The sequence below is a fragment of the Brachycentrus maculatus genome, unplaced genomic scaffold, assembly GCF_059751285.1.
Source record: "Brachycentrus maculatus isolate JH-2025_06_01 unplaced genomic scaffold, ASM5975128v1 h1tg000855l, whole genome shotgun sequence".
NCBI classification, from domain to species: Eukaryota; Metazoa; Arthropoda; class Insecta; order Trichoptera; family Brachycentridae; genus Brachycentrus; species Brachycentrus maculatus.
The window spans coordinates 182738-198435 of record NW_028281582.1 but is presented as its reverse complement, the minus strand read 5'-3'; the positions used below and the strand labels follow the sequence as shown (position 1 = coordinate 198435).

Here is a 15698-nt window from a genome sequence, read left to right as displayed (position 1 = left end):
TTGTACGAAGATAGCACTGCATGCATAAGGATAAGTGGTTTATTTTTATCCTGGTGTAACATCTTTAAAGGTGTTAAACATGGATGTGTTATGTCGCCTTGGCTGTTTAATCTTTACTTGGATTATTTCATGAAAGAACTGAAAAATTTAAATGTGGGAGCTAGAATGAATAATTTGACTGTCTGTTGCCTTTTGTATGCTGACGATGCTGTTCTTCTTGCCGATAGCAGAGAAGACCTGCAGACGTTGGTGACAAAAGTGTATAACGTGTGCAAGGAAAATGATTCGCTGATGAATGTTGGCAAATCCAAAATTATGGTTTTTGAAAGAGATGAATATAGATCTAGATGTGATATATTGGAATGTATGATGGGGAAATTATAGAACAGGTAGATGAATGAAAATATGTGTAGGGATTCAAATATTAGCACTTGTCAACGGAGGCGTGCATTCCATATAGGCAGAAAAGTTGTGCCTATCCTAACTTACCCGCGTCATATATATATATATATATATATATATATATATATATATATATATATATATATATATATATATATATATATATATATATATATATATATATATATATATATATATATATATATATATATATATATATATATATATATATATATATATATATATATATATATATATATATATATATATAAAAGCAACCAGAACCTACCCTACCTTACTAAGTAGTACCTTACTACCAGTGATGGGCTTCAAAATGTTCAAGAACCGGATCGCCCATTAGCTACTACCCCTACCCCCCTATAAAAAAATAGTCTTTACATTTATTCATGCATTTGTTTTTTATTCTTCAAATAATTTTTAAACGTGGCGGACCAAGTAAACCGAGCGTGCTCCGATACATGATCTCAATCGGAATATTGTGACAACAAAGGGTTAAAGACCGGTTCGGTGAGCTCTAAAAAAATTGGGCACCGGTTCGCTAGAACCGGTACAAACCGGCTGAATCCCACCACGGCTGAATTCCACCTACCTCTACTGCCTACCCTAGTAAGTAGTACCTAGCTTACCTTACTTCTACCTCTATTGCCTACCTTAATTAATTTTCTGTGCACGCCACTGATTGTTTTTAGTATTTTACCATAGTTTACGCGGGGAAATCCTTTTGATAGTAAATATGTATTTTTTATTATCTACAATCGCTACTGCATAAAATGCACGATGCGCCAGATAAAAATACAATCATACTTATAGCAATTTATTATATGTTTTGTTGTTCAAACGTACATTTTTACTATTATATGAAGATAATATATAAATGAGCACATGTATTCAAGTACATAATGGATTATTATAAATTATTATATTGTATACTTGACATGAAGTTACAATTTCTGAAAAAACTGCATTAATGATAATAATAAGTAAAAATTATAATAGACAATTTATAACGCATTGTTTTATTTAAAAATTACCTCAATAGCGCCTTACAATTGGACCACATTATGCAGACACCATCCAACCTACAATTTGCAAGTTTTTACTTTTTGATGAATGCTACTTGATCAATAGTAAATTTTGAATTTGCTGAAGACACCCAACACAATATTTTTTGGAGAACTTTTTTCTTTGCAACAACCAATAAATCTAAAACCTAAATTCTAATCATAATTTGTAAAATAATATATATTGTCTCATAATTCTTCACCTTTGCTTTCCATTTTTCCTTTATTTTCAAACTCCTGCCCTTGACGAACCCCCTCCCCCTAACATTCCCCTCTCCTTATTTTTAGAACAATTTTATATTTTATATTTTAGTTATTATTATATTATATTATATTATAGACCTGACGATGAAAGTTTAGCTTCCGAAACTAGTAAAACTCAAGTGGTGTAAAAACAAGTTTTTCCTTAATCATTATAACATGTCTTACCACAAAGTTAATGCCGGAACAATAAATAAAACCTTTTTTGTATTTAGGACGTTAAGTTTATATATTTTTTTTAGTTTTTTTAGTTAAGGCCTGGCATTCGTTAAGTCGCAACTTAATTTTCTCTAAATGCAGGTAACATCTTACGCAATTGATTTTTTTTAAGACACCGTTTTTGCATTGAAAAAATAAGTTTTTCTTTGAAATAATTATATGGTTTTGAAAATAAGAGTTCTTGAAAGGTAAGGAGTTAAAAAAAAACAATAAAAATACGTTTTCTACATACTCGTATATGTAGGTATATATTCTATTTAAAAAAATTACAAAACCATAAACATTCTTTAAAACATCGGGCGTGAAAAGACATGTCGCTCACTCCTTTCAAGAACGTCCTAAATCAAAAATCGTCAATTTTCAGTTGTGCGTGTTTTCGGAATGCCCAGAAAATGTACTATATCCCAGAAAAAGAGGCATATTTTTAACTTAATATTTACCCGCTACAGAGCAAAAAGTGTTGTTTTTGCATTTTGAAGAAAAGGTGTTGTTTAATTATTTTTTAAATATACTAAATATTTTTCAAATGGAGAAAAAACCCTCAGGTTTTACCTAACAAGATATGTTGCACAGTAAAAAGTTCAATAAGTGTCTTGATATTAATTTTTAATACATTGTATTATATTTTCAAACTTTAAAAACGTTCTCCTGAAAAATCAAGTTTTTTGATTTATGACGTTCTTGAAAGGAGTGAGCGATGTGACCTATCCGGTGGTCTCCAGTGGAATAAATGCGACTTAACAAATGCTGGACCTTAAAATATGAATAAAAAATTGTGATTTATATAAAATGGAATTATTTCTCGGTCACAGAGCACACTGCGACTTCTCTGTCTTCAGTAAGATAATTAATAACTAATCAATATTATACTTTTATTTTTTTTATTTTATTGGAAGGAAGAACAACAGTTACAATAAATGATACATACAGAATACAAAAAATAAAATCATGAGTACCAATTATAGTTCTTCACAACTATACATAAGAGAGGTCTATATAAAGGAAGAGACATGAGACAAGGATGGGATAAAGAGAAAAGGAGATGGCAGTGATAGGAAAAGAAGAAAAGGAAAGGACAGGGAATAGAATTACTTTTTTAGGTTTATAAGATTTCGAACAATTTAGCTTTAAATTTTGAATGATTGGAGTAGAACATATCAAGGTGTGTACAACATTCATTAAATTTCCCACAACTTCGATAAATAAAGGAATCTTTCGAATAGTTCTTTGTTGGTGCTGGATTATAAAAAGTATGACTATGCCTATTGATTCTAATTGGACAGTGAAAAGGTATCTGCGCAAGAAGATAGGGGCTCTCAGTCATATTATTTATAACTTTATACAAAAAACATAAATCTGATATATTCCTACGTTTACTAAGTGAAGATAATTTATGGAAGGCTAAAGATTCTTCGTAAGAGTTGAATCTTAAATGAAGCTTACCATCCAACATCCAACATTTTTCATACTTGACGATTGCCAATATAATGTTCCGTAATTTACAAGTACTCGTGGAATATATTATCGCTCAGCAAACAGTGCTAAAACTGAAGAAGTGCTATCGACTGCTGATGCTATTGTAGTCATAATATGTTATTACCATTTTTATTATCTTCAAAGCCAATTATTACTCGCACCATCGCATTCATTGATACACGACAAAACGAATTCGGCAACTGAATAATCAATTAATAATACATAAAATCGATTTAAATACGTTTTTCTATAGTCGATAAGAGATGAAAATATCGATGATGTTCAAACAAAACGAATAAAACTACAAAGGATCAATGAAAATGAGACAAATGTATATAATTCCTTCTCCCAGCATTAAACACTAAAGAATTATGCCAAAAATAGCAAATATCCAATATTCTTTTCAAAATTTTGAGTGGGTCTACCATAAATACTTGTTCACAAATCTGGATTATCTACAATTATTTATTTATTTATTGAACGGCTTATGCCTTTATCATAATACATATTTACAGTATCAAATATAAAAATGTTGTCCGCCTCCGTAGTGTAATGGTCAGCACGCTCGGCTACCGTTCTGGAGGTCCCGGGTTCGATTCCCAAGGGGGGTAAAATAAATATAAGTGATTTTTTCACTGTCATATTTATTCAATATTACCCTGGACTGGTACCTGAAGCGGAGGGCTGATCACCTTTCCTTCATGTGTAAACCATCAAGATAACACTGCGTTTATATGACGCAGTGCCCTATGCACCATTGGGGTGTGGATAAGGGTTTTATTATTATTATTATTATTAATGAATACACTTATTCAAACCCTTATCCGCACCCTATGGTGTACAGGGCACTGCATCATATAAACGCAGTGTTATCTTGATCATTAACACATGAAGGAAAGGTGATCAGCCCTCCGCTCAGGTACCAGTCCAGGGTTATGTTGAATAAATATTACTGTGAAAAAATCACTAATATTTATTTGACCCCCCCTGGGAGTCGAACCCGGGACCTCCAGTATGGTAGCCGAGCGTGCTGACCATTACACTACGGAGGCGGACAATACACTTATAGAGACACAAAAAGTCTTAAACGTAAAATAATAATAAAAAATAGCAAATAGTAATCACTGGTAAATACACGTCTCCTTCATACACTATGATCGAGCAGCGAGAGAGAGTGAAACACAACGTTTAAATTTATCCATTTTAACTTGGAGAAGAAATGCTGAGAAAGTACAGACTTCAAGGTGGATTACAATATATTAAATAAATCTATACTTTCAAAAGCATTGGCTAACATGTGAAGCCGCGGAATCGGAGAGAACATGGCATACTTTGCATTATAGGAGTTATTTTTCATAAATGCCCAGGCTTATTTTTCTTCATCTATGTTTAGTTGTCCAATATTCTTCATCTTCTTTTTCTTTTTATTTGCCTTCTGTCCTCCACTGCTGGATATAGGCCTCTTTTGTACCCTTCCTTTTTTTCGGTTTGTTGTCGCTTGCACTCAACTTCTACCCCTAACAGCGGCTTTGTTGTCAGACCATCTTATTTTTATACTTTTTTTCTATTGTATGACCCTTTTCCGCACCTAATGGTGCATAGGGCACTGCATAAAATTGACGCAGTGTTATCTTGATCATTACTTACATGAAGGCAAGGTGATCACCAACCAGTCCAGGGTAATATTAAATAAATATTACAGTGTTAAATCACTAATATTTATTTTCTCCTCCCCCCCTGGGAATCGAACCCGGGACCTCCAGCACGGTAGCTAAACACGCTGACCATTTTTTTTCTATATTATGTATTATGGAAGTGAAGCATGGAGTTGGCAAAAGAAGGCTGAAAGTAGACTGAACGCGGTCGAAGTCTCAAGCGATGTATTATAGATGTTCGAATGGTGATATAAAGAATGAATGCAAGGCTGAAATAAGCACTATCGATAATATTAAGAATGGTGTGTTGAGATGGTTTGGGCATGTGAATCGAATGAGTGAAGATAGAATAGAAAAACAAATTTACGAGGCGAATTAAGTTGGTAATAGAAGCGAAGAAAGACCGAGGAAAACTTGGCATGATCAAGTATTTCAAATACTTCAAAGTGGTCAGGTCAGGAGTCAGAAGAATCGGCGTGTATGTATGAGAAGATGTATGAATCTGGAAGAGGCGAATATTGTGGTTAAAGAAATATTGGTGTTGCCTTCTATTATTTAATTAGTATTTTTTTTTCAATAATTGAAATTACAGTAGTAATAATCGGCGGGTATATATGAGGAGATGCGTGAATGTGGAAGAGGCGATGAATGTTTGTAAATACAGACTGGTGTGGCGATCTATTCTCTCTGACTAACCCCTATGATGGTGTTTTTTCCACTTTTTTTTGCATGGAAAAAAATACATAAATACAAGGTCATGCCACGGGGAAGGGATTCTTACATATTTACTATAGTGTTTTCAAATATATATTTTGTATATTAAAAGGATTGATAACTTTGTGGGTTCGATTTCCAAGGGGGGTAAAATAAAATATAAGTGATTTTTTCATTGTAATATTTATTCAATATTACCATGGACTGGTACCTGAAGCGGAGGGCTGATCACCTTTCCTTCATGACGCAGTGCCCTATGCACCATTGGGGTGCGGATAAGGGTTTTATTATTATTATTAAACAATGGATAGTAACGAGAATGTTTTTTATTCAAATATACTTTATGTGGGTGAAAAAAAAGTAAATAAAGCAGCGTTTAACCGCTCCACCACACTTTTTCACCATAAATACTGGTAATAGTTGTTCTATTTTTTTTGTTAGTTTTTTTTGCGGCGTAATGGCGAGTTGGTTAATTGGTTAGTGTAAGTCTATGTAAAAAAAGGGAAAACATAAGGTTTTACCATTGATTATTGATTTTGAAGTGACGTTAATTGCATGCATTGATTGCATAAATAATTATGCCCGGTTGACAATGACACAAAAATATGACATTCATGTAGAAGTTATTTAGAAACATGATAAAAACAAACCTTGTGACCGTCTCACTTAGATATCCGTTATTTAATAATGTATGGTGGTATGTGGGAATTCGTAGGATATTATCAAAGTAAAAAAAAATGTTAACAGTAGTATAACTGTTGTTTTGTGTTTAACACAATCTAAAATTATGATGTTATTATTTGGCGTCACCCGAATTCAGTTTCAAATTCAAACCCTTATCCGCACCCCAATGATGCATAGGGCACTGCATCATATAAACGCAGTGTTATCTTGATCGTTATCCATCAGCCCTCCGCTTCCGGTACCAGTCCAAGGTAATATTGAATAAATATAAGAGTGAGAAAATCACTTATATTTATTTGACTTCCCCTGGAAATCGAGCCCGGGACCTCCAGTACGGTAGCCGAGCGTGCTGACCATTACGCTACGGAGGCGGATTTCAGTTTACTTTGTTAAATACCACTATTTCTTAATATCTATTGTGGCGCTTGTTCCGATGCATTTCGAATCATTTTCAAACACCATACAGTGTTTAAAAATGATGCGGAACGCATCGAAACACGTGTCACAATAGATATTAAGAAATAGTGGTATTTACCAAGTAAAACTTTATTTAAAATGAATAGTGACTGCCGAAACAATTAATGAAAATTAATTAATTTGATTCGTCACCAATTTTTAAAGATCGCGTTGGAGTATTTTCATTGAGATAATAAGCAATACCAGTGTTTCGCGATTTAGTGTTCTTATCATATAAATGTAAGATTTTTCCTTCACCTAGTATATTACAATCAATAATAAATGTCTCTGTCAATATTTTGTGATCAAATGGGTCTGTGTACATATTTTCAATCAGCAATACCAGTGTCTCTGTCAATGTTTCGTGATTAAGTGATATCATAGATATGTAAGGTTTTTAGTCTATTATCTAGTCTATTATATTCAAAAGCAATGCCAATGTCTCTGTCAATGTTCTGTGATCCAATGGGTCTATGTATTTTCAATAAGCAATGCCAATGTTTCTTACAATGTTTTGTGATGAAGTGATATCATAATAGTTATGTAAGGTTTTTCCTTCACCTAGTCTATTACATTCAATAAACAATATAAATGTCTCTGTCAATGTTCTGTGATCCAATGGGTCTATGTATTTTTAATAAGCAATGCCAATGTCTCTAACAATGTTTCGTGATTAAGTGATATCATAGATATGTAAGGTTTTTCCTTCACCTAGTCTATTACATTCAATAAACAATATTAATGTCTCTGTCAATGTTTTGTGATCCAATGGGTCTATGTATTTTTAATAAGCAATGCCAATGTCTCTAACAATGTTTCGTGATTAAGTGATATCATAGATATGTAAGGTTTTTCCTTCACCTAGTCTATTACATTCAATAAACAATATTAATGTCTCTGTCAATGTTTTGTGATCCAATGGGTCTATGTATTTTTAATAAGCAATGCCAATGTCTCTAACAATGTTTCGTGATTAAGTGATATCATAGATATGTAAGGTTTTTCCTTCACCTAGTCTATTACATTCAATAAACAATATTAATGTCTCTGTCAATGTTCTGTGATCCAATGGGTCTATGTATTTTTAATAAGCAATGCCAATGTCTCTAACAATGTTTCGTGATTAAGTGATATCATAGATATGTAAGGTTTTTCCTTCACCTAGTCTATTACATTCAATAAACAATATTAATGTCTCTGTCAATGTTCTGTGATCCAATGGGTCTATGTATTTTCAATAAGCAATGCCAATGTCTCTAACAATGTTTCGTGATTAAGTGATATCATAGATATGTAAGGTTTTTCCTTCACCTAGTCTATTACATTCAATAAACAATATTAATGTCTCTGTCAATGTTTTGTGATCCAATGGGTCTATGTATTTTCAATAAGCAATGCCAATGTCTCTTACAATGTTTCATGATTTAGTGATATCATATAGAAATATAAGGTTTTTCCTTCACCTAGTATATTTCATTCGATAATCAATGTCTCTGTCAATGTTTTGTGATCCAATGGGTGTATGTGTTTTCAATAATCAATGCCAATGTCTCAGTCAATGTTTCACTATAAAGTGGGTATCATCATAGAAATAAAAGGTTTTTTCTTCACCCAGTCTATTACAGAATATACCATTGAAAAAAAATATGATTTCAAGATCACCATTACAAGATTTCCGTTCAAATGTGCGTGACTGTACTTACAATGGATAATAAAAAACGATTGAACTTGGGCAGACGTGCCAACCTTGTGTGACTTGTCTATTGATATCTTTATTATTTCCATATTCTGAAAGCGAACTGCTCAGGTTTATAAATAATAACTCTTGGTCTTATTAGTAATTATTTTTTGGAATTTGAAAATCATATAATAGATACTACTCACTCATTTCACACTCATAAATTAAAATTATAACACCTTGTTCCATATAAAGGCCAAATTATCTTGAAAATTTAGAAATACAAAAAAACCTGAATTCTTTTAATAATTTATTAAATTATATATTGTTTCAGAATTCTTCGCCATTGCTTTCCATTTTTCCTTTGTTTTCAAACTCCGTTCCTTGACTAACCCCTTCCCCTTACTTTCCCCTCTCCTTATTTATAGAACAATTTTATATTCTATATTTTAGTTACTATACAGACCTGAATGATGGAAGTTTAACTTCTGAAACATGTAGTCTATAATAAAACTCAAGTGGTAAAAAACGAAGTGTTTTCTTTAATCATTGAAATAATAACTCAATACAAATTAACATTTGTTTTGACTACCTTTGATTTTGCACTATAGTTTACCTGTTGTTGAATATTAAATGGAGGGATGTTCATGAAGGAAAGGAGTGCTTTATGAATAACATTTGAAGTGATGCTTATCCAGGATATATGAAAAAAATATACACAAACAATATTGTAAAAAAAAAACTCCGTGATCTGACCTTAAGTCAAACTATGTATATACATATATCGCTCACTTCTTTCAAGAATGTCATAAATTAAAAATCGTAAATTTTCAGTTGTGCATGTTTTCGAAATGCCCAGAAAATGTACTACATCCCAGCAAAAGAGGCATATTTTAAACTTAATATTTACCCGCTACAGGTCAGAAAGTGTTTGATTTTGCATTTTTAAGAAATCACAGTAAAATTTTTAATAAGTTGCTTGATATTTTTTTTAATACATTGTAATATATTATTAAACTTTAAAAACGTTCTCCTGAAAAATCCAGTTTTTTTGATTTATGACATTCTTGAAAGGAGTGAGCGATATATATATATATATATATATATATATATTATATATATATATATATATATATATATATATATATATATATATATATATATATATATATATATATATATATATATATATATATATATGTATATATATAAATTTATATATATATATATATATATATATATATATATATATATATATATATATATATATATATATATATATATATATATATATATATATATATACAAACCTACCTTTAGATTCTACCTCGGCATAGAACCGGAAAGTGAAAGATTGCAATTAAGGAAGATCAAGTCTATAAACGGGTTCAAATAAAGATATTATTTAGACGATAGTTAAATTTGATATAAAATGTAATTGGTTTATTCTGGAGTAATCCGATTCAGAGTAGTTTTGGCGCACGAGATCAAAAATAGCACCAACTAGTTTTAAAATTAGTGGGCATATCGATATAATACTTCGTAATTTTTTTTTCACATTTAAAATCAAAGGAAAGTAATGTACCTTCTGACAATTCTTGGAAAAGAAATGATAATAATGAGATACAATGATAATAAAAACAGGGCGTCAATAATAGATGTAGATCTGGAAGATCAGTTAAGGTGTGCAATTTAAAGAATCGAAAAAGATTTAGAAAAATTAAGTAATCGAAAAGAATCTCAAATCTCGCACTGAAAGGAGTAGTCATTGATAATTGGTTTTATTTGCAACAAATCTTTTTTGCATAATGTTTGTATGTGTGGCCCTTGGGAAAATTTTAGGTCGTCAATGCGGCCCGGGGTGCAAATTGGGTAGATCAGGCCTGTACTAGAGCATTGGCACACTGGTGTACCGTGGCGATTAGTTGGTGTGCCGCGGAAAAAAGTCTATTCCGTTGGCGGGAATCAAAACCACGACTCCAGTTTCGCAGTCGAGCGTCTACCCGACTCGCCACGGCGCCTGTCAATATTGAAAGTATTTGTACATCATATGCAATTGTCATTACGACATTTCCTTAAAAGGAAGTCTTACTATATTTGCAATATGGGCAAAAACCGGTTACGGTATTTATTTCTGTAACTTATACACCAAATTTGGTTACGATATTCGCTCAAGTATGCGATATCTAGATATAGCTTTCCAAAAGTCTATTAATAAGTCTCGTCATTTACAATTAAGGAATGCCTCGACTTACGTATACCCAACTTACGAATAATATTTAAAAAAAAAGTAATGTTTTTCACTGTAATATTTATTCAATATTACCCTGGACTGGTACCTACCTGAAGCTGAAGGATGGCTGATCACCCTTCCTTCGTGTGTTAACGATCAAGATAGCACTGCGTTCATGTGGTGCTGTGCCCTATGCACCACCAGGGTGCGGATAACGGTTTACATTTAAATATATATATATATATATATATATATATATATATATATATATATATATATATATATATATATATATATATATATATATATATATATATATATATATATATATATATATATATATATATATATATATATATATATATATATATATATATATATATATATATATATATATATATATATATATATATATATATATATATATATATATATATATATATATAAATATATAAATATATATATATATATTTTTATTTACTTCAATTTCATTCCAAGTTTATTGTCATTCCTATAAATAATTTTTACAATTCATCTATTTAAAGTACTTGTCTTGTTGAAACAGATGTGCCGAGTTCATTGAAGTGGTTTATTATTCACGAATAGGTAGAAAAATAATTATATTTTATTATTTTATTCACAATATATGAACGATCACTTGGCAATAATAAATTAAATAATAAAAAAGGATAACAATGAGTTAAAACACGCAGAATAATTTATTGAAGTTAAAACAAAATTTATTTATTTTTACAATTTTATTTTATTAAATAAATAAAGGTTTTACAAAAAATAATAAAAACGAAAAACAAAGTTGATGTTTTAAACTCTACGATAACTGTAATGATAAAATAAGAGTAACAGAAATATGTGTATAATTTTTTTTTGATAATTTTTATTTCAAAAATTAATATTTTAAGTATTAAAAATCACAAGGTTTGTTCAAAACCTTAATCTCCTCAAGTAATTTACCGATTTCCATGAAATTTTGACACAACTTTGCACTTGAATAGGCGCGTGTATCAACATTTGTTATAAACGTATGATGGGATTTTTTACCTTTAAAATAAATAAAATTAAAATAAGTTAATTTTTTTTGTTGACAGTGGCAGCTGTCATCTGTTGAACGTAGCAGCAACACACTCAATAACAAGCATTACTCATGGCTCTCAGCCTGCTTCTTGATAGCTGCTACTATTTAGTATTTTAAATGTAATCGAGTATATTTATATATTTGAATAAATAATTTTTGCTATTTAGGATAGGTATCACATGTGTTTGACATTTACAGCTAGATAAACAATATATTATCAACTAATGGAGTAAAAATTTTAAAAAAATCAACTTATATCAAAACAACCAGTAGAAATAAAGTGTCGATCTTAAAAAAATATTAACTGTCGATTTTAGACAAATTTCGTTGAACGAAACGAAACTGGCCTGCGTTCAAATTTATTTTATACATATTGGATAAATGGCGATGGTGATTTGCTAGATTAATGTTAGTTTCAACATGACGAGGGTGAGAATTAACCTAATATCGACTGTTCGTTAAAATATAAGGTCAAATATAAACGGGTTTTCAGAATACGGATATAAGTTTTGTACTGACATTTCTTGGTGGATCTGCATTTTATAGAATAAAATAACAACTATGTAATTTTTCCACATGAATTTAATTTGACTTGCAACCGAGTTTTGTCGTAACCGACATCAAACTGGTGATGTCGGTTACGACGAAACCCGGTGGCTGGTCAAATACAATTAAGGTGGAAATAATTCCGTAGTTGATATTTTATTCTATAAATACGGATATGCCGTTATAGTATAATAATGCATTGTAAAAAAATATGAAATCTTCTTACCACTTTTAGTAGCAGGAGGTGCAGTAATTTCACTTATCAAAACTATCCATATATAAATTAAAGCGAGGAACATCTTGAAACATCTCGTTGACTCCATTTCTAATTAATAAAATTAATCTAACTACGCGATAAATAATAAATAACTAAATTTAATTTGACTAGGTGATATAATACAACGTGAGACTAAAAAGTCTGACTTTTAAAAAATATTAAAATAATTGGCCATGGAAAAGAGGATGAATATTAAGGAAGAAAAATATTCATTGGGCTGTTTGAATTACGTTTTCATGACTGAAGGGTAAATTAGGGGATGTTATCGTATTTATTTTTCTATGGATAACGCGCGCCACCGCTGATCGCGGCAAGAGCGGGGAAACACTGAAAATTTTGATTGATTACCGCGCTTATATAGGCGGATGGTGCCCTAGAATGTGACGTCACAGTCGTCTGAGGCGATTTTCTTCGGACGAATCTCGGTGGGTCTTTACATGTACATATCAAACGTAAACAAATATATGATTTAAGTTTTGTACTGAGATTTCTTTGTGGAACTGCATTTTATAGAATGAAATCGTGGGTGTAGTAGCAAAAAAAACGTTAACTCGAAAATATGCAATTTTGACTTTTTTTAATTTTATTTCTTAAGTTAACTTATATTATATTTAATACAAACTATTATTGAAACATAATTTACATCCTATATATATATATATATATATATATATTTACATCTTCAAATAGTAAACAAAACATTTATTTTTAAATTCTTTCAGACTCTTTTCATCCTTCATACATTCAGGCATCTCATCATACATTTCAAACCCTTATACATTAAACAATTTTGTGACTCGGTCTTATTTTATCTTTATTTCTAGTGCTATGTACACGAAAATTTTTGTTAAATTGTTGATCAAAACTATTTTATCCTTAAAATATTTGCGTAATTTATTATTTAAATATTTAAATATAAAGATAAGAATATTATATATTAGTCTCTTTTTTATAGGTAACCAGTTGAAATTATAAAGTTTTCAACGTTTTATAAACTGGCAAAATACACTAAGTAGTTTGAAATGTCATATTTATGTGGTTTTAAAAGTAAATTCAAACTTAAGTTTAATAGCGGCCATTTTGTTCAGGCTTTAAATCACAGGGATAACTTAAACAGGGACTTTAGATTAAACGTTTTTTGCCAGTGCCCACGAAGTAATAACTATGTAGTTTTTAAATAATAACTATGTAAATTTTATTTGACCAGCGACCGGGTTTCATCATAACCGACATCATCAAACTGGTGGTGTCGATAATGACGAAACCCGGTCGCTGGTCAAATAAAATTAATGTGGAAAAAACTATATCTTACTTATTATTTTATTCTATGTAAACACCTCCTCCGTAGTGCAATGGTCAGCACGCTCGGCTACCGTTCTGGAGGTCCCGGGTTCGATTCCCAAATGGGGGTAAAATAAATATAAGTGATTTTTTTACTGTAATATTTATTCAATATTACCCTGGACTGGTACCTGAAGCGGAGGGCTGATCACCTTTCCTTCATGTGTAAACGATCAAGATTTACAGTATGAAACTTAGATTTTATGTGTGTATCATATTGTTCGCCTCCGTAGTGTAATGGTCAGCACGCTCGGCTACCGTTCTGGAGGTTCCGGGTTCGATTCCTAAGGAAGGGTTAAATAAATATTAGTGATTTTTTTATTCTAATATTTATTCAATATTATCCTAGACTGGTAACTGAAGCGGAGGGCTGATCACCTTTCCTTCATGTGTTAACGATCAAGATAATACTACGTTTATATGATGCAGTGCCCTATGCACCATTGGGTGCGGATAAGGGTTTGATTGATTGATCATATTAAAAACTGTGTTGATGTGGTAATCCGAAAAACGGTCTAATATTAATAGCAAAATGTATAGTTATGAAACTCAAGAAGACTTCCTATTCAACTTTTTCCCTTTGATGTAGGCAGGCGCTGTGGCGTAGTTGGGTAGACGCTCGACTGCGAAACTGGCGCCGCGGGTTCGATTCCCACCGATTGCAAAATTAATTCAAGAAAGATTTATTTTCTATTGGTCTGGGTTTTTGTGATGTATTTTTCACATTTACCTTCCCTGTCCTTTTTTTTCCTTGGGGGTCAAGGGATCTTGCATCCCTTATGTCACCGCGACCATGTCAGGTCTATTGTGACTTCCCTGTATTTTACAGCTCACTGCCAAGACCTACTTGAGTCATGTAACTCACGACCTGTCTTGGTGGTAGGAGCTTCACCTTCTCGGAGTCCAGTAGAGGTCCTCCAAAGATGTGACTTCGTTTGTGAGCGAGTGCGTCACAATTGTTAATAATGTGGATTGGCGTTTCGCTATCCTCCATACAAAATCTGCATACTGAGGAGTCATGAAGTGAGATTTTTGTCATGTTTCTTCAGTCTGCAGTGTCTTGGTTAGGATCCTTATTTGTTTTTTCCCTATCCTTACTATCCTACCTGCAAACAAGCATCTAAAATAGACGCTTTGCGGGTTATTCCTATAAAAAACCTTTTATTTAACTTTTTCCCACTGGCGCATTGGGCACTGCATTTCTGCGATGCCGTGTTTTTTTTTAATCATTAATTAGGCAAGTACCAGTAATAATGTTAAATATAAGTGAAAAATTTACTGAATTTTTGTGCTCATCTGGGAATCGCTCTTGGAACCTGTAGTTCGATAGCTAGACGCGTTTACCACTAATCTGAAAACCATTTTATTTTATTTATGTAAGAGCTTAAAAAAACATATAAATGCTTTTTTATTTGAACAAAATACGAAAAAGACAAGAAAATTAATTGTAAGCGTTAAAAATTAACGTCAAAATCGTGTCCATTAAATTTAACACAATGACACGTTATATAATGATGTATTCGATATATGAAATAAAAAAAAATGCATCCGCAAATGCAAGACTTAAAATTGGCGCAAAAA

General features: G+C 31.5%; 1 protein-coding gene across 1 annotated transcript in view; it reads right to left on the bottom strand.

The window, feature by feature from the left end:
* LOC148300008 (membrane-bound alkaline phosphatase-like) overlaps positions 1 to 13105 on the bottom strand; it is a 29339-nt gene extending 16234 nt beyond the window's left edge. The window contains exon 1 of the mRNA XM_088275406.1: positions 12726 to 13105. Within this exon, the coding sequence (XP_088131532.1) occupies positions 12726 to 12822 (97 nt within the window). The 5' untranslated portion in view covers positions 12823 to 13105. The remainder of the gene's footprint in view (positions 1 to 12725) is intronic.
* Between the last annotated feature and the right edge of the window lie 2593 nt (positions 13106 to 15698).